At 43.3% G+C, this 25,243-nt stretch overlaps 1 protein-coding gene across 1 annotated transcript in view; it reads right to left on the bottom strand.

Moving 5' to 3' along the window:
* Positions 1 to 519: 519 nt before the first annotated feature.
* LOC117216940 (acetylcholinesterase-like) overlaps positions 520 to 25,243 on the bottom strand; it is a 68,488-nt gene continuing 43,764 nt past the window's right edge. Inside the window, exon 2 of the mRNA XM_033464124.1 lies at positions 520 to 752. Within this exon, the coding sequence (XP_033320015.1) occupies positions 520 to 752 (233 nt within the window). The remainder of the gene's footprint in view (positions 753 to 25,243) is intronic.

Here is a 25,243-nt window from a genome sequence, read left to right as displayed (position 1 = left end):
TTTAACCCATTAACAACCAACGTCGCTTTAACGAAATATTTCATTTGCAATTTTTGTTTTAGCAATACTGTGATTACTGAAAGAGATTCTCCGAATTTGTTTGATATTCTTTAATCGCTGTTTCCACTTAGATTTGCAATTTGAAGAAGGCGAGCTTCTTGTTCGAGCATAAAAATTTTGTTTAATAGAAAAATTTCGTAAAGCGTAACGAGCAAGTAGTACATGGAACCTGGGTAAATGTCGCAGAATTTCGCGCTGTTCCACTGTCGTTCGACGTTTAACCCACTAACAACTAACGTTGCTTTAACGAAATATTTCGTTTGCAATTTTCGTTTTAGCAATACTGTGATTACTGAAAGAGATTCTTTGAATTTGTTCGATATTCTTTAATCGCTGTTTCCTCTTCCATTCAGATTTGGAAGTTTGAAGAAAGTGAGCTTCTTGTTGGAGAATAAAAATTTTGTTTAATAGAAAGATTTCGTAAAGCGTAACGAGCATTATCTATTCGCTGGTTGGCGCTTAATGGATTAAGTTTCGCCACGGAGGCCCTCGAGAGCCGTTTAAGAATTTTCTGGCTGAAACAAGGGTGAAAGTTGAACAGCAACATACCTGAAAAGTAATGGCCTCTCGCTCGATCTGGGACATGTTCTTGAAGATGGTGTTGATGATGCCGACGAACCTCTCCCGCTCCAGGAAACTCGCCTGATCCTTCTCAAAGATGTCGTTGAAATCATAGAGGATAAAGTACGTGCCTGAAACGAGAAGATATTCAGCCAGGTTAGTAAAATATTTTTTAAAAGTCCTCGTTCGCGATTAGTACAATTACGTGCCAAGGTAATTGTAATTACATACGACCGTTAAAGCGGGACTGGCAACCAATTATGGAGTCAATGAATTATCCCTTATCGCGAAGGAAAAAGGCGATTACATGCCGGTTCGCGCCTCAAAGACCCCTTTATGCAAAAACCATTGCCGGTGCCGAGGCTGCTTTTCATGTCGACAGGCGGTGCAAGGTTTGCCAGCCTCGAACACGTAGCCAAGCAACATAAAAGATCTGCTGTCGAACCGATACTATTGCCCTGTCACGGTATTTGCTTTGTAAATGCTTCGCCCAAAATCCGTGTTCCCTCGCCTTGTAGATGACGTGCACGATCCAAGCATGAAATATGACCGCTCTCCGATCGACAGATCGCGATAGCTTTCTCGATTACTTCGCCGTCGGACATACCGTTGATCCATACCACTTACTGTCTTTTCAACAAATATTTCTACAAATTCGTGCGTTCCTTCGATATTTTTATCAGTTTCGGATTTACGCGATTCGATACAATTGCGTTTGATAATTAGACCGCGGATATTCGTGCAAGCTCGTACTTTTACGAACATAGCGAAGGGAAGGAGGAAACCTACGTATTTAGAAAGTTACGTCTCCAGCAAATATTACAACAAGTACGCTGTTGCGTGTAATATTCCAATTAATTAAGTAATTATTATCCGATTAATCAATTGCTTTAGTGTCGCCTGACGTCGACTCAACTATTGATCTATACCACTCGAACCAAGCTATTTCATTTTTCTATCCGAATCTGCCGATTGCCGGAAATGTTTAGCGAAGCTCGCGTTAAGGAGCACGTGGTTCCTAGCAGTTGGATTAAAACACTGGGCCGCAATGATCACGTTCTAAGTCCCCAGTGATAGAGCTTGCCGCTTTCTCAGACTCTCGGTGGAAAATCGACGAGTAAGCGAAAGCAACCGATAACCGACGAATCTTATCACAGTTGCACAGTCGTGAGGTAGTCGGTGAACGGTTGATAACGCGGATCCGACATCTCCTGGGTGTGCTTGCGGATTTACCGCGAGCGGCAACCACTCGATGCAAAAGAACTCAATTACCAGCAGCTCCCCGAGGACATTCGAGATTCTTAGAGACCGGAGGAAGAGTGTTGGCGCTGGCGGAAGAAAAGCTGCGAGAAGAAGCAAGTAGAAAAGACGGAAATTGAAGAGGACAGAGGCCGATGAGACTAAGGGCGAGCCTAGAAGATACCGCGAGTTGAAAGCGAACAAGACTGACAGGGATGGAACAAAGCGAAGAATCCGAGTACGACGCCCAGTGGAGAAAAGAGAGGAAGAAAGTGGAGCCGCCAGGGAGACGGAGAAGTTGGCTGGATCGTGGAAAGGGGTTGGAGAGAGAAAAAAAACGGAAGAGGTCGCCAGGTTGGACGAGTCACACCTCGACTCGCTCGTCTCTATCGATTCGACGTTAGCAACTTGTTGGCCACCCCAGACCCGACAATTTTTAAGGGAAACCCCCTGTTCCAGCACCAGAGGAAGTCGACCCTCGTGTCTCCAGCGACCCTCTACTTTTCCACGTGCTGCTCCGAGAGACCGTGTGTTAAGGAAGGTCTTAAACATTCTAAAAAGCAAACACGCAACTTCCTCGTGGACACCAGCTGATTAGCTAGACGACGAGGGTTCCTCGACAGGCAACTTGGCCTGGAAGCTGAACAGAAGGCAAAATGGTGGGCGTTGATACATTGATAAAGCCGGGCAAGTTGGACGGGGTGGTTTTCCGGCAAATGTATCGATTTTGCCTGCAAGATGGCAGAGTTTAAGGGCTCTGGTCGATCGGTGGGGAGATAAAGGAGGGCTTAGGTACGAGAAACGGGCGTACGAAACCGCGAAACAGGAACCACGGGGGTTCGAAAGTCTCGAGCAACTCGCATTTGCGGTTATCGACTAACTTCTAACCCAAACCCCAGCCGAAATTCTGAAAATCTTCCGACAATGCCTGCGAAGATATATTAAGCAATAATAGACAGCGAGTAACAGCGCGAGGCAGACAGAAAGAAACCGACGAGAAGTTGGCGGAAAAAAGCCAACAGTTGCTCCTACGTGATCCCATTTTGTCCGAAATCCGCCAGAGTAGAAATGTTCTATACGTTTCGGCGGAGGGCAGATGCATAAACGAAGAAGCGTAAATCTTTGCATCGCTAATACGAGAGCCCGTTAGAATTTCTACTGTCGTCGACGGTGCAAAGAAATGACGCTGCTAGTTGGCTCAAGTTGCAGCCGGAGCTTCGCTAAGAAAGCTTGAAATAAAGCATTCGCGTGACGTGCGTTACATGCATATTGCATGGCGGGGCGCGAGACGTGTTTCGTTCTCATCCCACGTGCCCGGATCTGACGCGACAATCAGCGTGGCTGCTCTCTGGATTTCCCATTCCCTGCGTTCAAGGTTCTACTCTCACCAAGTATTAACACGGCGAAACTGCTTAGAAACCGTAGATCGGCAAAAGAGCGCAAGTAGGACTTGATAGTTTTGCTGAGAAATAGTTTGACGCATCCCAAGATCAGTCAAATGTTAGATGTTCCACGTGCCATTACAATGTCAGGTCAAAGAGAAGTGAGATTCACTTTCGTTAGAATTACAAGCAATGTTGTCCCATGGTGTTTAATGCACCTTTGCAATAAAAAATATCCAGTGGTAAGGTACTTTTCAGCGCAGATTGTGAGGATAATGAGCGCATGCATCAGTTGCGTTGTCATCAGTACACTGCGGATATTTCAGGTGTATAGGTCGTGATAGTGTGCTGCTGCTGATGTATATGATTTTTGTCTTCATTCGGGTTGGGGATTTTCTTCCAACCATTGGGGCTGCTCTTCTCATTTTAGGAATCGCGGAGAAAAAACTATGAGCGACGGGATTCGAACCTGGTTTGGAACGTTCGTAACCAACGGCGCTAACCACAGCTCTGCCGTCGTCAGGTCGAGGATAGGGTTTTTGTGTAGCAAGCCACGGGACAGAAACCGTTGGAAAGATTTGCTGTCGAGTGCCGCTACATATTTATGCAAATTTCTATTTTTATGGATACAGCTATGAAGAAATGTAACCTGAGCAGGGATTTGTTTCATCCGTTAATCTTGTAACGAGTACGCTACACCGCTGATATTTTCTTCATTGAGTGGTCGCATTTTTACATTTCTCATAAATACGTGAACATCCGCAGACTAGTTATCGGTGTAGATAATGTAGGTAATGTAGGGTAATGTAGGATAATGCAGCAAGGAGGAGCACCGAATAAGTTTATCGGAGTATTATATCTGAAGCATAATTTCGTTTAAATATTCTGTCAGATATGTGTGAGCTAGCTCGCACTGTACAGCGTAAGAATTTGGGTGTTAAGAGAGCGCATAAAGTGTCTAATTGAAAGATCAAATATAGCGTCTTGTACCGCTGGAATATCCGTCAGAATATGTCTGTACTTTACATACGTCGATCCGAGTTTGTTATCGAGTTATATGTCTAAGTACGAGGCTTTCTACAGAGACCTCTTTTATGTCAATTTTGCCTGGTTAATTGAGGCTGAGTGTTAAATTAGGCTCGCGTAAATCCAAGCAAGCTTGACAATAAGAATTTTTAGCGTCTGTTTTAATGTATTAGGTTGTGCGGAAAGTGTCTTTCTTTTACAGACACGTCTTTTACAACAACGTATTTTTATACAAACATGAAACCTAATCTGTCGAACGTTGTGATCCTTATTTTGATAGAACAAAATGGATCATACGCAATTCGATAAAATAATATAAAACGGAAAATCTTGTGCGTCCATTATTTTCTTATAAAACGAAAGAAACTTTCCGGACGACCTAATAGAACGTCGTCCTGGTGACCATTGGAGCTGTCCTGTCAACTGTCTTTTCCGAGAATGGTGATACGAAAAAGATGGTAACCTAGAAGACATCGACTTTTTCTACTAACCAAAATTCCACTTACGCTCTCTTAACCGGCCATCAGAGATTTAGAAATTAGTTAAACGCACGACGTTTGTAAATTAGCTCTGCCAATTCTCTGCTTTGGTGGAATACCAATATTGAGATATGTATAATTTTATGTGCTAGATTAGATTAGCTGCCTAGTAGCGGCACATGTATGTGAATATGAGCGTGTGCAAGTATATGCGTCTGGAAAACAAAGGAATATAAACCGCTCAGTCGGTTAACAGCCTGGTAAGGAAGAAGATGAGACAAAAGAAAGTGCCGAGACGCGTGCAAGTGCGTATCGATGAATATCCTTGAAATCGTTTATCAAATAGATATACAACCATTTGAATATAAATTCTAAGTGTAAATTTAGTGTTCCTATACCATTATTTCGGCGATTAAGACGCAAGATAATTCCCAACAACCAACGACCATGGAAAGTTGCGGGAAGATCAGCGAAACGTTGGGAGCATCTTAAGCGAGTGAAAAAAATGTCCGTTGCAAGATTGCCAGCGGTGGAAAGCGTCTTAAGTTACCCTGTCTACCAAGTACTTCTAATTTATTCCTTTCGATGGTTCGTAAATTGAGTTCCATTGTGTTTTTCCCGAGACTCGTTTGTCGCGGAAATTTCCTTCTAGCGCCAGGGGATGGCGAACTCTTTATTCCGATTTCATCTGCGGATGTCATCCCTCGTCGGCGGAGCAAGCCTAATTGTTCCCTTCTTTAAGCTCGCCTCGACGAATTATTATTCGATTGTTGGCGAAGGACAGCGCGGAGACGCGAGCGGTGAATTATTTTCGGCGAATATTCGGTGAATTTTCGGTAGCGCGGTGGAATTTCCAAGAACAGTGGGACCGGAACTGCGGCAGGAAAATGGTAGCTGATAGTTTCGTACAAGGCAAAGCGAACGTTTTTCATCGGTTTAATAGGCGGCCAGGAAGAACAGAGATCGCGTGAACTCGCGTCTACGTCATCGGACGCAAATTCAATCTACCGCTGGTCGGCGGTGCACGACTGGCTAACGTGCGCGTCTCCAATATCGTCTTGTTTTACGCGCCGATGAAAGCGGAGACTGTGTAACCTTGAGATTGGAAAGTAAGGCTGAACAAGCGAAGTATAACGTCGAATGGAAAAAGTTATCTCGGAAAATGTACCGAGCGAGTCTCCTGCTATCAGAAAATAGGTAGCGTGGTACTCTCTGTTGGTTGGGATCTTACGGTTCAGTTCAAGACGAAGCGGTGGGTTAATTCGCATCTTGCACGCTAAACCTCGTCTAATGATTTAACTTTGACTAACCAGAACACAGTAGCCTGGCTTAGAGTTGTTGGTCTAACCCGACCATGGTTGCCAGGGCTAACGTACTGTCCTAGACTAACAGACTAACCTATAATCAACACGCTGGCTCAGCTTTGACATCCTAACCTAGATCTGACACACCTAATCCTCTAATGCACGCTCAAGTATCAAACCTAACCTAATCCACAGTGTTAATAGGTTAATCCATCTTAATTTATAGCGAGATGGTCCAATTGTAGTCTGACTCTACGTCTAACTTTCTTTCTAGCTGCAACAGTTTGATTTAATCTTGATTAAGTGCTGATCCAACCATGACGGAATAATTCAGCTTAACGTCTTAAGCGCAAGATTCGACTGTTTAACCAAAGCCTGAGAACCTAATATACTAGCCTGATTCATAGTTGAAGCAGGATCCAGCGTTTTCGACTTTGATCCCTAACGAACAGAGTCAGGCATAATACCTTGGTTCCGTCCTGACGCTATAATTCAGTCATAACAAACGAATGTACGGCTGAATCAACACCATAGCTCAACCTTGTGACAGCTTATCTGCACGTTGTCGGTCTGACCTAACGTTCTAACGCGTAGCCAACAGTCTGCTGCAACACCCTAACGTCCTAAAACTCGCGTCTATCGCAGTAATTATGGCATTAACTGGTCGCAAGTAGTTCGACCGGAGATTTGACAGACAAATCTGCGTAGCTCGAGATCGCTAACAGGACAACAGAGAGGCAGCGGATCGGTAGCCGTAAGTCTGTGTCGATAACGACGAGATTGACATCCTGATCGGTCATTAACCCATTTGCATCCAAGCGCGATCTGCGTAATTTCCATTTTAATCTAAATAATTAGTTTTTAAAATAAATCATTTTTATTTTTTCCTCTGTTTTTAGAATGTAAGATGCGATGTTTGCGAGGTAACACCGTCTACCAATCGTTTCGAACAGTAAATTTTCGATAAATTCCATGAAGAATTCGGATGTCATTTACTGCACCTACGACCGATCGCGCGTGTTGATGGGGACCAGTCGTCGGTTGAACGCCGCTGATGCCTTCAAATGGCCCCTTAAGTAGTGACATGATGCAAATGAGTTAAACTTAACCAAGGTGGGATTATAGTCTTCGGTGCGCAAACTTTACGAGCGTAATATCGAAAGATTTCGTGTTCTTAAGCTCGGCCAAGCTCCATCCACTCGTCCTACTTTGTCGGCCAACGTTTCGATGAAAGGATCCCGATACCAAACAACTTTTTCGAACGAAGATAGAATACAGAGTTGGCCGTGTATATCTGGTCGTAAATCTGGACGAAGAGATTATAAAGTGTGCAGAGCGGCGATATTAATCGCAATCACGTTTCGTGCTGCTGAAACCAAGTTTTAGCCGCTCCTCGCCACTTCCTATTTATCTAGTTCGCCTGGAAACTCTCTGCCACTGCTGTCAACCGATCGCAACCCTCTATGGGTTTCCATGCATGTCGAAATCGGGCAAGTTTCGGGAACTCGGTGCAACGAAACGAGCAAACGACGTTCGATTACCATTTGATAGTTCTTTGCCGACGAACGGAATAAAATATGGGGAAACCGATGCGGTCTAATTCAAATGTAACCCAAGGCCAGCCACGCGTTCATCCGATCGCCGAGTCAGCCCTCATACCACCAGCTGCGACAGGGTAATTGGTAACATCGAATTTCCTGATAACCTTGATGGCGATAATCTGATGAACCGATTAATCGAGGCTCCAATTAATTGCTCCGCCGCGAACATCGAGCACGTTTCCACAAGTTTAATTGAAATTTTCCCGCCGGTCCTTGGTAACCGCGGATCGGCAAGTCGCCAGCGAAATATCGCGTTTTCAGCCCGGCTTGGTTAAATGCAGTGTGGACGCGTGGCTGCTTTCAAATACGCGAAATTCTTGCCACGGCAGACGAGCTGCGCCGCTGTTGCTCTTTGTTCGAAATTCCGGTAATTTCGGGCGAGCCGTCAGCGCGCACGAGAGCGATGGTTCCCCGGCGTCGCCGGAACGTCAAATTTTCTGTCTGCTCAACCAGTTGTAACGCGAAATTTCCAGCTTGGTTGCAGGTTAAAACGGCAGAAATATTTCCGGCATGATACCCAAACGCCATCTATGTCGATCGCAGGCCGCGCTTGCAAGCTTCCCTTCCACTGCAAAAATATTTCATTGCCAGGAAATTTAGTTGAAAAGCTGTAACAACAATTTTTTACCGGCAACTAAATATATTTCTCGGCAACGTTCCCACGTTGAAAATGAACCTGAAAAAGCTGTGGTATCCGTGGAGTAACGAATTTTCAAACCGTGGTTTCTCCGGGTGTTCTCGAAATGCTACGATAAACGAAGCACCGGACTGCGTATCATGAAACTTAAAAGAACAAAAAATACATCCGAGAGAGAAAACCAATGAAAAATGCAAATTAGATTTTTTTGCAATATCGAAAATACAGAGTTGCGAGTAGTACGAATCGAGTTTGTTTAACTCGGTGAGTTAGAAATTCACCGCGAGTACTTTTACCAAGATAACGACGAAACGAAAATTTATTTCTCCACAATATGTAGACTGTAGATGGAGATAAGAAAAACTGGAGATAGTATTTTTCGAGCGATATATACATCAAGCTGACAGGGGGAACGCAGGAGAGACGCTGACTCGATTTCCTGCCTCGTCTTCCTGGTAAATCGAGATTGAAGTTCGAAGGAGAGCTCACAGCGATCTGGGTCGACCAGGAATTTCACTTTTCCATGCCTAGAGTATTCTTTATTACCTGGAGCACACGCCGGCAGCCACTTTCGTCATTTATCCGCGGTAATTTATCCGGCTTTCGACCCGACTCCCTGTGCCAGAGACATCATTCTTCGTCGCCGGAAATGAAATCGTGCGGCTCTTGTCACGCAGACGCTGCAACCCCATCCTCCAGGTGCAAACGCAATTTCCACAAGCTTCTTTAACATTCAGCCGGCGGTTAATGTCGTCCAACGTTTCTAGAAACACGTCTCTACGAGACTGCAGTTGAAATGCAGGAAAAAGATGTGCCACGGCAACAGACAAACTTAATTTAACGTGCAATTCGATGCTACGAATTTCTCAAAGTACGACGGTCCATCGTCTGTCGTCAAAATGTACTCCGAAGATCGGATAAGCTTTGTAAATTAGCAAACATATAGCCACAATGGTCTCCTCTAAAGTCTAAAGTCTCCAAAGTCTCTAAAGTCTTTCTCAAAGATTTAAAGAAGACCACTCAGCCAGACTCAAGCCAGTGCTACACACTTGACAACCACTCACAATGTTGCGAACGTGCTCAAAATGTCTAACAGTCGCATAGATTATTGCGTGGCCAAATCGCTCGATCCACGTTAGATTTCAAAGTTCTAAGCCGAGTGGAGCTTAGATCCTCAGCAAAGAACGCTACAGCTCTTCTGATTTATTGGTCATCCTTATCGTCTCCACAGTCTCTAAAGTCTTCCCCAAGGATTTAGAGAAGACCACTCAGCCAGACTCAAGCCAGTGCTACATACTTGACAACCACTATGTAGCTATGGAACATTTGCACATTCTCACTCGCACAGATTCAATAATCCTATATATAGTCTGATTAGGCAAAATAGCGTACAGATTGTCTTCGACAATCCATGGAAAAATCGTCGTGAACAGACAATTCGGTTTAGAGAAGTTGGAGGAATTGTTCAAGCGGGACGTGGTCGATATTTAAGTCCGGCTGACCTAAATCGTCAAGCTTGGTCAGAATTTAACGCGGATAACGAGGAAGAAGTTTCGTAGCCTGGAAAGTTGGTCTGCATCTGGACATTGCGAGTCGTCTGTGCGGTTCTAATTGACCGGGAAACAGTCGAAGCTTTGTATTAGTCAACGACCATCCCCGTGGAATAAACGCGTCCACTCTCGGAAATGGAATTGTCGGATCGCTGCTCTTTGCTTGACCCAAACTCGACAAACAAGGCGTGTTTTCGTTAAAACTTTAGGCGACTGATTAAAGCGATACTCCTGTCTGGGAAAGGTTTTCCAAGCAGAAAATCAGGCCGGGACGTAGCTCGGCCTACTGAAGAAAGTTTGCGAAAGTTGCTGGGATTCGATCGAACAAAGAAACGACTAGGTATAATGGAGATTTTAATTTGGCTTGGTTCATTTGAAGCCATGGAATTTTGAATCACCGTTAACACACCGCCGATGGTAGACCGTGAAATGTAAATTGTAGGCCAGATTCCGTACATTTTTCGAAAATGTGTCAAATCGAATGAAACGAAAAACGTCGATTCACGTCTGCCGTTCTCAACGATTGCAAAATGGAAAACGTCGATTCACGTCTGCCGTTCTCAACGTTCACGAGATTAGAAACGTCGGTCCATGTCTCCTGTCAACAATGTGCTAATCGAGTGACAAAGGTAAAAGAAAGTGAGATAGTGAAATTAAACTGGAACGTTTTAGCGTAATAGGTGGAGCAGTGGTGAACTCACTCGACTTTCAAACCAAGTGGGCTAAGGTTCGAATCTCGCCTACCCTATTTCCATTTTCTTTCCATTTTCTCGCATTCCGCGCAATCATTGAGGTTCCATTTCCCGAATTTTCCATATTCAACGATTGAAAGAAGAATCAATATCAATTAATTAAAAAGAAAATGGAAAATCCATTCATGGGACGATCGATAAATGCCAATTGAAAAGGAACGAAGAAAACGGAAAATCCATATAGAGGTGGAAAAATGAAATATGCGCACAAGAAGAAAAACTCCATCCTATACTACAGCTCGGCCGATGCTACAAGATAAATGGCTACTGGAAATTAAGGGAAAAATCCGTGTAAATAAATCTGCCGACTAAATCGAGTTTTTGGGCTCGACCTTATTGGCGATTGTTTGTTCCAAAGCAATGTTTGAGGCCGATGTAGATACATACATAGGGTGGGCAAAATGTTTACATTAATTTGCAGCGGCTAGATTCCAGGATACGCATCTGGGGGTGCTCGCTAACTCAACGACTATGGGGCAGGCGCGCCCCTTCGACTAAATGCGTTATTAGGGAAGTTTCGATGATTAAACCGGAAGTTTTCAGCTGCCAAGCATAGAGAGTAACTTCTCTGAGACTCGTTTCGAACACGTTCACAACACGCGACGACGAACCCTTTGGTTTCAATAACTGCCGTTTCGTAATATCGCAGAGACGCCAGTGTTCGTTTGCGAATTTCCCGACATTACGATTTCGCCAAACCGTCGAGCGAGATTTCCTGGTGGCCGCGTCACGTGCACACCAGAGGACTCGATATCTCGTATCGGAGCGGAAACGGGCCAGATTCGAGCAGTAACGAGATCTAACGGAGCCGCAGGCAGAATTAATTGCGCGCAGTTGCCGTTCCTGCTGTCTGTCCGTCGCCTCTTTGCGCGTTAGCCTTAATCGAACCCGCTTGCAACCCCGCAAACACGTTTACACCGTGTTTACACTCGTCCGTGAACACGTATGCATGATTAAATAGCGGTATCAGCTTCGTAGATGGCGCGCGGCAACGCCATTTACCCTCGAAAACCATCCATTCACTCTAGCCTCTGATCCTAACCTAAAAAACACTACCACGGAACGTAATATCTCAGCGAGGTACCATTTTAATCGAAGTTCGTTCATCGATCCGGCGAGTTTGAAATTGCCAGTCGTCCTTCCAAGAGAGAGAATGGCTGGGAGGATTAAACTTTCCGAGAGGAAATGTGATCAACGGGTTGAGACAATACGTATTCAGGGCCAATCTGTGCCGGCCTCGATCAGTTAACAGACCACAATAGACCGCTGCTTGCTCTCTCCCTGGCAAGATGCGATTTGTGAACCGACTGGCAGACAGGATCCGGTCAGCTGTTCTACGATTTATCGCAAGAAGTTTCCAAGATATCTGAAATTTCGGAACGTCCAATATCTCTCGGTTGACGAGTCATCGTCGAATCGCAGGCAAACTACTTTCAATTTCTTCACGCTTCCCAAGTATCAAATATAAAAAATTCATTCTTCTGCGAAATTTGTTCACTGCAAAATTGACGAAGATCCGCGAGGTTCAGGAACCCAGGGTAACTCGGTGAACAGAGAGGGGAGGATTTTTCGCAAACTTTCTACCTCCCCTCGTTTTGTCACAGGGCTTATTTAACCGTAAATTCGCATCGATCAGGCGAGTAACTTTTCAGATCGGCCCTAGTTTCGTACTCTAAGCAGGTTTTCCCCTTGAAAGTGGTTAATCGACACTCGATAATCGAGGATCCACCGGATGAGTCCTCCACGAGCTTCGTCTCTGTAAACCGTATCCCAGAAGAAGTAGTTGAAATAGTCGAAACAGGTAGATTGAACGAGGTATCGAATTTTCCGAAGGATTTTAGTCGACGATTCGGCGGAGAAGGGAGTAGTGGAAGGAATCGAAGTGGGCTACAGTCGATACAAGGCGTTTAACGAGATTCGGCCGCCACGGTGGAGTCATGAATCAGCATGGAGCAGCGGCCGTGGAAAATAAAGTTTTCCGACTGATTGGATCTCGGCCGGAACTTCCTCACCGCGAACCACCGCTCGACTTTAATCTCCCACGAGCGGCTTGGCTGCCTTTCATTTCGAGGAGAAGAGGTTCCTGTTCGCGTGCCATTTGGGATGCCTTCTGATTTACGTCCATTGATTTTATCCGAATTCTCGAAGGGATCGCTTTAGCTTGAAAAAACTTCCCACGTTCCTCTCTCTCTCTCTCTCTTTCTCTTTCCCTCTCTGGGAATACAAAGGAGAGAGAATTTGAGAAGGAAAAGCAGAGGAAAGATAAGAGTTAGGAATATGACAGTTAGTTAGACCGCGAAGTCTTGCGCATTTATGAAAAATTTATAAAATTTATTAAACGCGTAAAAATATATAAAATATTCAAAGTACGATATTTAATAGGAACAAATCTCTGTTTAGATTCTACGGTCTTAGTTATTTTCACAAAAAAGGGGAATGAAAAAATGTTGTATTAAAGAGGATATGAGACAAATGTCTATAGATGTTTGCAGTCCGATGATGGTTAATAGCCAGACCAAGCGAATTATAAGGTTTCGTTAGGATTCTCGACAGTTGAATCACATGGGAAACATCGGAAATGGTGGAAACGCAATGACACAAATTGTCAGGCTCCGAAGCTGAAGATCTTGGGCCGATAATTTTTTCTTTCTGACGAGTCTTTTCAGTTACAGTTACAATTCACTACTTTGATGTCTGCATCTCGTTTAAAGAGCCTTTTACGAGCCTGGTTGGAACGGGAAACAGCGCTAAACTCGCCGGAAGCTGGCAGTTGGCAAGTTCGTATGGGTCCGAGAGGACGAGCGCAGCTGTGGCTCTCCTGACCGAGTTTCTGAGAGGATGGACGAGCAAAGGAATAGAGCGGAGAAAGCGGATGAATAATTTAGAGCTACGGCTTGCCGCGTAATCGCGGTCGTCAGAGACCACGGGGGAAAAAGTGGAGAGTCGAATATAGCTTGGTCCTTCCGGCACGAAGTATCTGGCTCAAGGACGAGGAAAGGTCCTGCGAAGGTGTGGTTTTATTTACCGCGTTAATTGCGCCTTGTTGCTCGATAAACGATATCCCTCAGCTGAATAAATATTAAGGAAGGTGAGGCAGCGAGTTGTCCGCTCACAATTTTGTCATTTCCCTCGAATTTCCTGCCTAACCTTTGTGCAAATTTGAAGTTTCTTTTCGAAAAGTTAGCGTTTCCATAGTCGACTCTCGACCTTCCCAAAGTTTTATGAAAATTCCTGCAACCTTCCCGAGGAAACGTTGCGTCTTTCCATTTTCCGCGTTTCCTACGTTTCCTCGCGCGTTTCTCGAAAAACGGTCGAGTTTTCCTTTGTTTCCCAAGGAAATTAACGTCGCCTTGTGTTTCCTTTGTCGAGTAAACCGCTTAAAAATAACGCTCTTCTCGCGACTCGCACGAAAACTGGCGCTCATCGCGAGAACCAGACGTTTTGCCGCGCGTTAGCTTCTGCTTGTATCGTGACGATGTCGTGGAAAAGTTAATTCATTACGTCGGCGGTATTTCGTGGCGACGCGGCGGACTGGCGTGCGTCAGAATCGTTTACCCGTTTCGACCGCGACGAAATTAGGTCAGATGTCCCGGGATATAAGTCGTCCTGCTGTTTTTCACTTTTTATCAGCCTACACAAAGCGCGATACTTATCTCGGTCTTATCACAGCACCGGCGTTCCTTGTCTCGGGTTTCGCGATTTCCAACTCCGAGATAATCTACATCGTCGTCAGATTTTCCAGCGTTTCATTAGTCAACCGCAGAAACTGTGACCCCTTTCCAGTCCTTTCGAGAATATCCACTTGCACGGCACGTGGCCCGAGAACTCGACGATTTTCGATGAAATTTCGTTTCGCTTGGCAACTCATTGTAACGATACACCACCGCCACCAAGAAGAATAGCCACGATCGTTAATTCAATCTTGTAACTGGCTGTGCGCCCCCATCGCCGTGGGGAAACAGATTGTAGAAATTTGCCGGCCAGTCGATACAAGTAAATTAGTTTTAATTGCCCTCTCGCAAAGCTGAAACTTACTGGTACAGTTTTCAAGCGAATCGATATTCGATTCTGCGTGTCTTGTTCCCGACCCTCCACGATTATATCGATTACATCAATAAGCGGCCGTAACGAACTCCAACGAGCGTTTCCCTTCGTTCTTTCGTCCAATTCCTCCCTTTTCTTCTACTCTCTTCTTGCTATTCAATTTACGCCACGGTACAAATTTTTAGATTCCCTTTTAAAACAGCTTTTGCTTCTCCATCCTTGGAGTTGCCATCTGCTTTCTTCCGTAACGTGCTTCGTTTAATCCAATCCTCTGATTGTAACTTGTCGCTTCGTTTGTTTCATGATTGACCTATATGTATTGAGTTGTCCGAAAAGTTTCTTTCGTTTCATAAAGTGATGATAGATGAACAACAATTTCTGTTTTATATCATTTTATTGAATTAGGTATCCATTTTGTTCTGTTTTTATTATTACGTTTGTGAATAATTCAATAAACTGATATAAAAGAAAAAACATTGTGCGTCTGTTATCTCCTTATAAACGGAAGAAACATTTCGGACAACCTAATACATACTTTTCCAACTTCTCTTATCGTTATTATTATTTTATTATTATTAATGATATCGACACGCGAAGATCATAATAATAATAAAAAATAATCTTCCTTCGATTTAATTTTATCGCGTTCTTATTATACGATTGTCTCATTGCCCTCTAATTGGCAGAATTCAATTGCTACGAAATTATAGCATGTATTTCATAAAGTTTATGCCATTGGGCGTAAAATTTCCGTTGCTGCGGTTCCTAAAAGCTGCCACGATTTATTGTATTATCTAGCCGAGTGAATAACTCAAGGTTTCGAACGCGCGAAACTTTGGCGATCCGGGCCGAGAGAGAATTCACGACGAGCTGGCTTTTGTTCCTTAAACATTGGCGGCTATTACGCGGCGACGTTAGAACCGCAACGAAGGAGCAGGCAAATCGCGAGAAACGAGCCTAGCAAATTGCGATTTCTAACCCAATTGCGCGTCTGAAAGGGGTTAACGATTCCAACGCACGCCAATTCGCCGACTCGACGAAATTTCATAAGCCACGAATACGCCGTCTGTTCCGATTGCTGTCATTTTAATCGTCAAAGTCCTCCAATTAATACGCCATTAACTTCGCTTCCTTGTTAAATTATTCAATCGCCATTTTTCCACGGCTACTTCCCTCCACCAATTAACCGCGAAAGTTCGGACGAGCAACGCGATCCAATTGACGATTCAAGTGGATCCAATTGCGATGGACCATCGAATTGGCTTTCCGATCCTCTTTCCGGGCTATTGGCTCAATAAAATAATAAACTGTCGCTGGTACCACGAATATTTTATTAATACATAATCGCACGCTTCCGGCTGACTCGATAAATTTCGATGGAAAATAAAAGCGGCCATTGAATCGCGGCCGAACCACGAAGACAACCGCGATACCGCGCTTCTTCGAATCGGCACAGTGAAAAGTGTCGGTAATAATTGACTCGGTCGGTACGAGCAGCTCGCACTTGGTCAGAAATCATCGAGATGTTTGCGTCGTTAAGCTGTCAGCAGGTAGATTTATCGTCGCCCGCATTAACTCGCCAGTCAAACAATAGGGGTGTGTCTGCCGGGCTGTTATAATTTATATTTCGCCTCGTATACCGACTGCAGCGTGATACCGCGCTAAGGGGAACCGGACAGACGGGGCAAGACCCAGTAGAATTCGAAAACTTTGGTCGTAAATCGTGTTCACAGTCGTATCTCAAAAAGTTGTAAGTAGGGAAAACGTAGAAGCGATGGATAAGGCGTCTCGATTCTTTGCAAAGTCTTCCTTTAAAGTCTTCCCGTAGATTCATAGGTTTTCTATGTTTTACGATCCGCTCAAATTTCCCTTGAATCGTTGGTCAGAAGTTGGCCTCTCATCCATTTACTAGTTAGGCCTAACGCAGTGTCTAATGTGTATGAGATGTACTACATCGACCTAAGCTCGGATTAGCCGCTGAGCCGTGATTAGGAGTGCGAGAGGCGACGTCGAAAGACAAATACCTCACATCCAGATACAGCAACCCCAATTCGCCGGTAGTTTCAATTTAAGGAAAAAAAGTCTGTGTCAGATCGCATCCGAGTGCTGGGTCGGATGATGTTCAAATTATATCTCCTCTGGTGGATTAGATCTACGTTAGGTCCGATTAAAGTCCAAGGTTAATCCAGATTTCTGTTGGTGAATGATCAGGGTAACCTTGCTTTGCGACGTTGGTCATAAATTAGGCTCCTGGTCTGGTCTGTCGACATGGTCGAGTCTACGTTAGGTCTAGGCGAGTTCTATGTTCGTTCCAGATTCAGATTACGTTCCCTTCGGATCCTGCATCAGGTTAGACACGGGTTATATCGCTTTTAGACTGGTCTTTGGATTTCACCAGGTTAGGTAGCTGTTAGGTATGGATCGGGACGAGGTCTAACCTAGACCTAGATTGCTGTCGTGGCAGGACCGTGTTAGATCTCCGTTAGAGGCAACAACATCTTTATCAGGAGCACGACGAAAACTTTCTTCGGTCAGGGTTTCATCAGGATTCCCATACAACTGCGAACAAACATCGACGGGACGAAATCGAATCGAGGCGTTGGATGGCGTCCGTCAGTTGGCGCGATCCTCTGGGAGTTGGTCGGACGTGGTGTAGCGTGGATGCTTGCAGGTGTGCCGAATTATTATAAGGCGAGATCGATAAGCGTTTCTCCCGTGTTTCGGCTGATTTCATCACCGTTCCGATATTGGAATCGACAGTGTCCCTTGTCTGCTCGTCAGAACCTAGCCTTACCTAGACCTAGCTTTCGATACACACGCTGGTCCGACACGGACAGCCAGTTAAACGCGTTGCAGGGACGCAGCTGCCGAACAAACGCATCTTTCCACGTGAAGTTAAGGGTGAACAATGCGCGTTGCGAAAGCGTCAGCGGGAAAAAAGGCAGAGAGAAAGAGGCACAGAAAGCACGGATCTTTATGAGTGTCATGGATGTAGCCTAGCCGAAAGTGATTCCAGTCACGTAGCCAGGCAACTCTTGAATAAAAATTCGATCTCTATGGAGATGAGATATCCGGCTGGCTGCTCATACATAGACTGCTGATTTTATAAACGACGCGGGATGCTGGTAGCGCCGGTCTCTCGCTCCCTTTTCGCCTAACTCTAATTGCCAGATCTCGTTTTCTAGCGAAATTTCTCGAATATTCCAATCTATCGGTTTTCAGCGTCCAACCGATCCAAGTTCTACGTTGAACGAAGACACGCACGGTTCTCGGGATGGGTGTTCGTGCGCGACGAATTTCCTCCGACGATAAGACGACTGGCTCCGAATTCGAGCTTTGCGCGTTAACGAACCGCGGCCAAAAGGGCGAAGATTCGATTAAACGCAGTGTTTCCTCCCCGAGTTCGTCATTGTGGCTTCAAGTTCTCGCTAGTTTGCGAATATCGCGACGCCACCGCTGAACTACACGCGCCTCTGTACCACGTCCGTGAGTTTCTCGAATTAATTCCACGGCTAAGCGCGCTCTCAGCGATCAACTTTCTCCCATTCTAAATTCCTTTATCGACCAATCTCGATCTAACTCGAAGCCTGATTTGGACCAGGCGAGTTACCTCGATCCGAGCAATTTAAATTCAAGCAATTCGAAACGTTTGCATCGATACGAATTTGTTGCTTATTTCGCTTGAAATGTGTATCCTTCTGTATCTAACGATTTTGATTTCCTAAACCACGTCGATCTTTTCTAATCGTTGGATTAGATCGAAATTGTCCAAATACATTTTCAGATGATTCTTATATCCAGCTTTATCTTCTACGGCTAATTTCTGCGACCAAGCGTTTCGACAGTTTCAGTTTCAGCTGTACCAAAGCGCTCTCACAGCAAAATTTTCTTATTGAAATTCATGAAATTTCTTTCCGATGGTGTTTTACCAAACTTTCAGCCATTCGTTTCAAATTTCTCTGGTTATTATACGACTTTAGGTGTCCATTACCGATCTGTTCGTCAGGTCTGTCGAATTCGCTTGCAGCGAAGAAACTTGATCAATTTGAGCAAGACTCAAGTGAAACTGGAAAGTTTTTCGTCGCTGAACTAAGAAGTTTCACGGAGAAAAAATTACAGATCGACCAATGGATCGAGAACGAGGAGAAATTCCGACTTTTTCAAAGATCTCCGAGATTTCATCGGAGCTGTCTCCCGCTTGAGAAATATGTTTCAATTTTCTCCACTGACGAGATCCCTTTCAGACAAAGGAGCTCGCGACTCGGTCGTTTCCACGAAATGGAAGCCCATTTCCGCTCGATGATTCGCGGCGGAAAGACTTTCCAACGATTTCTCCGTATTTCCGGTGGAAACGCGGCAAAGAATTCCGGCAACTCGAGGATTCTCGTCGAGAAGTCGTCGAAAAACTGGCAGAAATTAAAATTTATATTGTCTCGCGGCCCTCGAATCCGCCATTCGAGCGATTTCATTTTACCAGAGACGGAATCCACGGTTTTAATATTCCAGAGATCGAAAATTTCGGTCAACCTACGTAAAACCTACGCAGAAATAATTTCCAGGCCAAAGTGCTTCCCCTTCTCCCTCTTTCCCTCCCACCCTCCTCCCTTCCATGCCCGATCAAACGTTATCGAACACGGAAAAATACTAGTAAATGGTAGGGTAAATTGAATTCGCAGCTTTCTGCAGCAAAATGTGACGCTTTTAACCGACTGGCGACCAATAATCGAAGGTTCGAAATCGTAGATGAAATGCTGGAAAATGTGGTACCATTTCCGGAAGACGTATCTATCGGAAGTGATTTCGGTGTACTATGGCACAGAAGATGAATTTTTATTATAACATTTCGTGGCTTCCCTTCGTCCAAAGACTTTTTTTTTATGTTGCGATATTATATCGGATTAATTGATAATTTTATAAAGCTTCGAGATGACAAAAGTTATGGGGCAGTAACAAATATTTTTGTACGAATCCGGAGAAAGAAAAATCCTCATTTTGCGCGATATCGTGCACTCGATATCGATGATACCAGAGAACCGAGTTTTTCCCCGATACATTTCACGTACGTCCTTTTAATGGAATTTTTACTTTTTTTTTTTTTCTTTTATCGCGATTAGGTCAACCTGTGCTTATTTTGTCAGAAATTGGCTGGAATTTTTTAATATTCAGAGTTAGATGAGACACTCGAGATTTCGCTAAGATGCTTCCTGCTCTCTCGGTTGCGCTACACATTTACGATGTGTTTTCATTTCACCGAGAATCTCAGGACAAACGAAATGCATGGAATACGTAATATCATGGCGGGACGGTTGACGCAATTTCGTTCAGGCAAAAATGCCGGTAAGCACTGGCAATATTTCGTTTGTGTTCTCACGTTTATTTCGGCAAGCTCCATTTTCATTCTCCCGCGGTTTCCCTCTCCGAAACTTTCATCCCTTCGCATCTTTTCTGCGACATCAGACCTTGCTTGCTTGAAAATTTCCATTTCCTGCTTTCTAATTTCTTCTTCCCCCACTTTCCCTTTTTTCCACCTTCCTTTTTTCCACCTTCCCATTTTACACATTCCTATTTTTCCACATTCCCATCTTACACATTTCCATTTTTCCCACCTTCCCATTTTTCCACCTTCCCATTCCCCACCTCCCCATTTTCCCACATTCCCATTCTCGAAATTGTTTACAATCATCTCCTCTCTAGCAAGTTTCCCAGATTTTCAGTGAAACTACATTCGCTGTGAGGAAAAGAGTATATCTGTTCTGGAAGAATATCGCTCACATCCGGAAGGTACGCCGTTACTTTGATAACTATGAGATACCGAGCTGCGAAAGTCTAAAATCTCTGATTAGGCAACTTTACGAGGCGGCCATTCTTTAGAAAGTTAAATCTTTCACGAAATCTCGCAAAAGCGTACGTACGGCCACAGTGCAGTGCGGCTATTCGGCTCGGGATAGTTAAACAGCGTCGGGCATAAAGAAAGCAGTGGAGAAGATGAAATTTATAAACGGACTGAGGGGATGTTTATGCAGATATATATTTTTATGAGGAAAGTTTAGAATCTATGAAGAAAGTTAAGCATCTAGGAAGAATCAAATTTGAAACTTTCGTCTCTAAACTTAAAATCTTATGATATTTAAATCTTAACCTTGCCAATTCTTTGTCATTCAGTGTCCCATTCACGTACAAAATGCAGAATCTAAATCAGCCACCTGCGACTTGCAGACAAGTCGATTTTTATAAAAAAAAGTTAGTAAAGGAAGGTTTATAAAAACTTGAACCTGAATAATAGCTGAATACAAAATTACATATAACATGCAAAAATGTACAAGGTACAACGCTCGTTAGAATTTTTAACAGGCAAAGTGATGCTTTACGTAGATGCATTTTTCTAATTATATTCATAAAAATATAAATTCGTGAGGAAGTACGCCACGTTACTGTAAATATTACGTCTCATGATAACAATCATTCGGAAACAAGTGGCGCATATTTCACCAAGACAAAACGTTCCCATATTTTCTCAACCTTCTGTGTTTTGTCACATACAATTTTTGACAGACTGTTGATTATTTTACATTTTACGCTTTCTTTACGTTCCAAAATACTCTCCTCTATGAACAAGAATTTGATGAAACGTAACTCCGCATAATAACAACATTTCGTCTACGAAGAGATTCGCGTTTCAATGTGATCGCTAACGCGAATACGAGGATTGCTACGCTCGGACGAGGGCTCAATTTTGTTTCGAATTTCCACGATTTTCTCGTATTTTCCAGTTACTGCTTCTCGTTGACAGGAAATGAGACGAGAGACAAGACGTCATTGCTCGAAGTGAGTTCGCTCATTCCGCGTTTCAAAATTCATCACGCGCCACCTGATTGTTAAAAGGCATTTCGCGTTGTTTCTTCCTTTCACCACGCATGGAATTATCTTAAACGATAAGAAGGTTATACGTCTTTCTTTTTCTGGCCGGTAAATTTGTAAGTTTGTTAGATTGGCAAAAGGTTAAAAAGGTAAGGAAGGATGCCGGCGGTGACCTCGGATCGGTGCACGGCTATTCCCTGTTCCGGGCTCGACTCAAGGATCGTCATCGTTTTTAATGGGCAGGCTTCTTTGTTGTTCCACGACTCAAGTCTGCAAATATTAGCCAGGTTTTCCGAGAGGTTTGCAGGTCACTTGGAAACGTTTGTTCTGCCGAGGGGAATCCCGCGCGAGAGAACTCCCCTCCGCTCCAATTAATTAGCTCGTTCTGATGGGACGAAAAATGGCTATGCCGCCTTTAAGCGAGCTAAATATACCATTTCAGAGAGAAGACCGCCATTTAAAAGTTGCCCGTACGAAACAATCGAGCTTGTCGATTCCCCGCCGTTTTTCACATCCGCCAGAAAAATGGCATTATCATCTTGTTTCCTGGGTTCGCTTTCACGCTCCTCATTTGAGCTAATCGTTTGCTTTTAACAGATACGTTTGCAGATGGTATAAGCACACAGCCTGAATTCTCACGTATTTTTTTCATTATTTAATAAACGATTGAGAAGGTAGAAAAAAACATTAGGAAATGTAACATCTAATAATAATAATATATATATAATATAGAATATAGATTTACTTAGATATTAAATATTATATATATTATAAACAATAAGATATAGAAAACTCTTAAATATATATTCTAAATGAAATAAAATAAACTATTACTATAATATTACTATAATACTATAATTAAATAAAATAAACAATTTCTGCGATGCATTCGACAGACTGATGTTCCACTTCTGACTGCCTCCTCATTGCCAGATGAAAGGTTTCCAAAAAATTGTTTAAATATCGATAATGGTTTCTTATTACTCAAGCGTGTAATGTAAAAATACATTCATAATATTTCATTTAGAGTATTTGTTTACTGTTTTATTTAACAGTAGTTAACATTTTTGATAAGATACCCCATGGAGTATGTAAGACGGAAATTAGCGTGTTCCGTCAGCAATAGTTGAAAAATTAAAGAAGTCGTCGATGTGTTAACTTGGAATCTCAGCGTTCGGAGGAAAGAACGAGCGAAAAAGCCGACTATTCCTAGTGCCTGGCTTCGTGCAACTGAATTTGCTAGCAAATGACAGCTTACGGTGAGACATCGATCGCGATGAATTTTCAAGTTGAGCCGGAAATTGGTTTCTGAGATAGAAGGGACGAAAGAAGCCCGCGTGAAGCCGATCTATGGACTTTCAGGCTGGTCAAATAATTTTCCAACTTTCTCTCGACGGTGTTACCGACTGTCGAGGATGAATTTGAACTTAGATTTTCAGAATTCGAAATATCTAATTACCGACCGATACTGTGAACCGATACAAGTTCTTAGATTTTCAGAACTCGAGATATCTAATTACCGACCGATACTGTGAACCGATACAAGTTCTTAGATTTTCAGAACTCGAGATATCTAATTACCGACCGATACTGTGAACCGATACAAGTTCTTAGATTTTCAGAACTCGAGATATCTAATTACCGACCGATACTGTGAACCGATACAGGTTCGCGAAAAAATAACGAGGCAAGGGCGAAATTTCTCTATGTGGAGTGACTATCGATGGAATATCAGACATAAGAGTCGAAACTTGTTCTTTCTACAGATATACGAAATATCGAGCTTCTTAAAGAGGATATTCCACTACGAAAATAGAGAGAGAAAAAGATAGAAAAGAGACAAAATTTGTAAAAATATAGGCGCAAAATGTCTACGAACGAAATAGCTTCCATAACATGGTAATATCCTCTTGACCGATCGACGATGTTATTCCCTCGACGACAGCTTTTTTATACCGACTAATAATATTATATAAGCTTTTTTTCCACGACGCACCTGATGCGTCGTCACTGGCTCTCCTTATATAACCGATATGAAACGATACACCGGCTGCGTCATCGGCTACGAATTAATTATTTTCCCGTTCTGTCGTCGCTTTGTTGAGAAACGAACTTTCGCGGGCCGTCGACGCGTTTCCATTAAAACGTGTTCTTTTCTTCCTCCCCACCGACAAAAACAGGGTTATTACGAAACCCGGGCGAGTGGAGGGAATGGCCACGATATTTCGTTGGAAAGTTTTTCAATTTTAATGCGAATAAAAGAGCCGCGCAGCAAGTTGTTTCGGGCTTATAATGATCTCCCTGCTGATCCTCCACCGTCCGGGAAAATATCGTTTAATCGACGGGGGGGAGGGGGGAAACGCTTTTCCCTCCAAGAAAATGGCAAGCTTTTAGTTCGCGATAAGCTCATTAGAGTGGCTGTAAGCGCATTATCGGCATGGGGAAAAATGTTTTCGATGGCACCTGTATCGCGCTCTGTCGCCCCTAATTAACCGTGGATCCGCCTTTAATCTTCGTTCCTCCGTGAAATCGCGTTTCGACGCTTCCAACGCGTGACACGGAAACCATGAGAAACCTTGGGCGACTGCAGGATGACTGATCCTTGGATTTTCTCCGTGAGAAGCGTACTTGAATAGTTTCCGATGAGAAACAGACAACGCGTAATAATCTTCGACGATGAAGAGACAAGTTTAAAATACAAACTCGTGGGTCGCGAGAGGATTAATCGGTCTCTCCATTGATGAAGGATCGGTTATTAAGGGCGTGAGCTGACGGATGAAAACACGGATACCCATGAGCTGTTTGGGAAAGCTTATTTGAAGGTCGTAAGCGTATTATCGGCTGGCAAAACGTGCCGCGTTTTATCACGTCTCGCGTTTTATCGCGCCGAGCGTGAATATTCATCTGACGTTGCTCGAAACGAATGTCAAGCTAATACCAAAGACCGATCTCCGTAGAATGTTGATTTTAACGAAAAGATTTCCTGTTATATTGTACAATGATTCTTTGCATTTTCTGATTCCCTATTTTCGTTCCTTTTAATTTTAATACTCTGCAATGTTCTTAATTTTTTCCGTACGTCGATAGCTTACAGCGGAAATATCCAACGTAGACTTTCAGCATTTTCGGGAAAAATAGCTTTAAAGATTCAACGTTATTTTACAATTAAATAAATAACTTCTTGTATTTATCATCATTTCATCATCATTTGAATTCACGGTGATGGTGGTTGTAAATCATCTTATCAAAATATTAGTAATTACGTATATATCACTATGCATTATTGCACGCGTCGATCTCTTTTAACAACGTAAAATGACAAGGTACTTTGTAATTAAATAAATACCTATTGCATTGTATTTACCTTTAGTAATACTCTTAAAATTAGTAAAATTAGTTGCAGTATATGTTGCAACTTATTTTCAAAATTAATTTGCCACTAATTTTATATATGTAACATAAAATGACAAAAGTGGATCATGATTGCAGTAAATATCACTGTATATGTTAAATACAATAAACAAAGATATTATTTCTAACAAATATATCAAATAGACACGAATGTGATTCTTACATAGCATAAGGAGACAGTGAAGAACTATTTGTTTCATATAGAAGCTCATATTCCATGGAAACTAATATTTGTACGCGGTAAGCCATCCATATCATCTCTCAAATCTTTCAAATCTTCCAAACCTTTCGCATTTTCCAATTTCCCATTTTTCATTTCCCTATCCTTTCGTTTCCTCG

This window comes from Bombus bifarius, unplaced genomic scaffold (assembly GCF_011952205.1).
Source record: "Bombus bifarius isolate JDL3187 unplaced genomic scaffold, Bbif_JDL3187 scf7180000007974, whole genome shotgun sequence".
Taxonomy (NCBI): Eukaryota; Metazoa; Arthropoda; class Insecta; order Hymenoptera; family Apidae; genus Bombus; species Bombus bifarius.
This window is presented reverse-complemented; position numbering and strand designations above follow the sequence as displayed.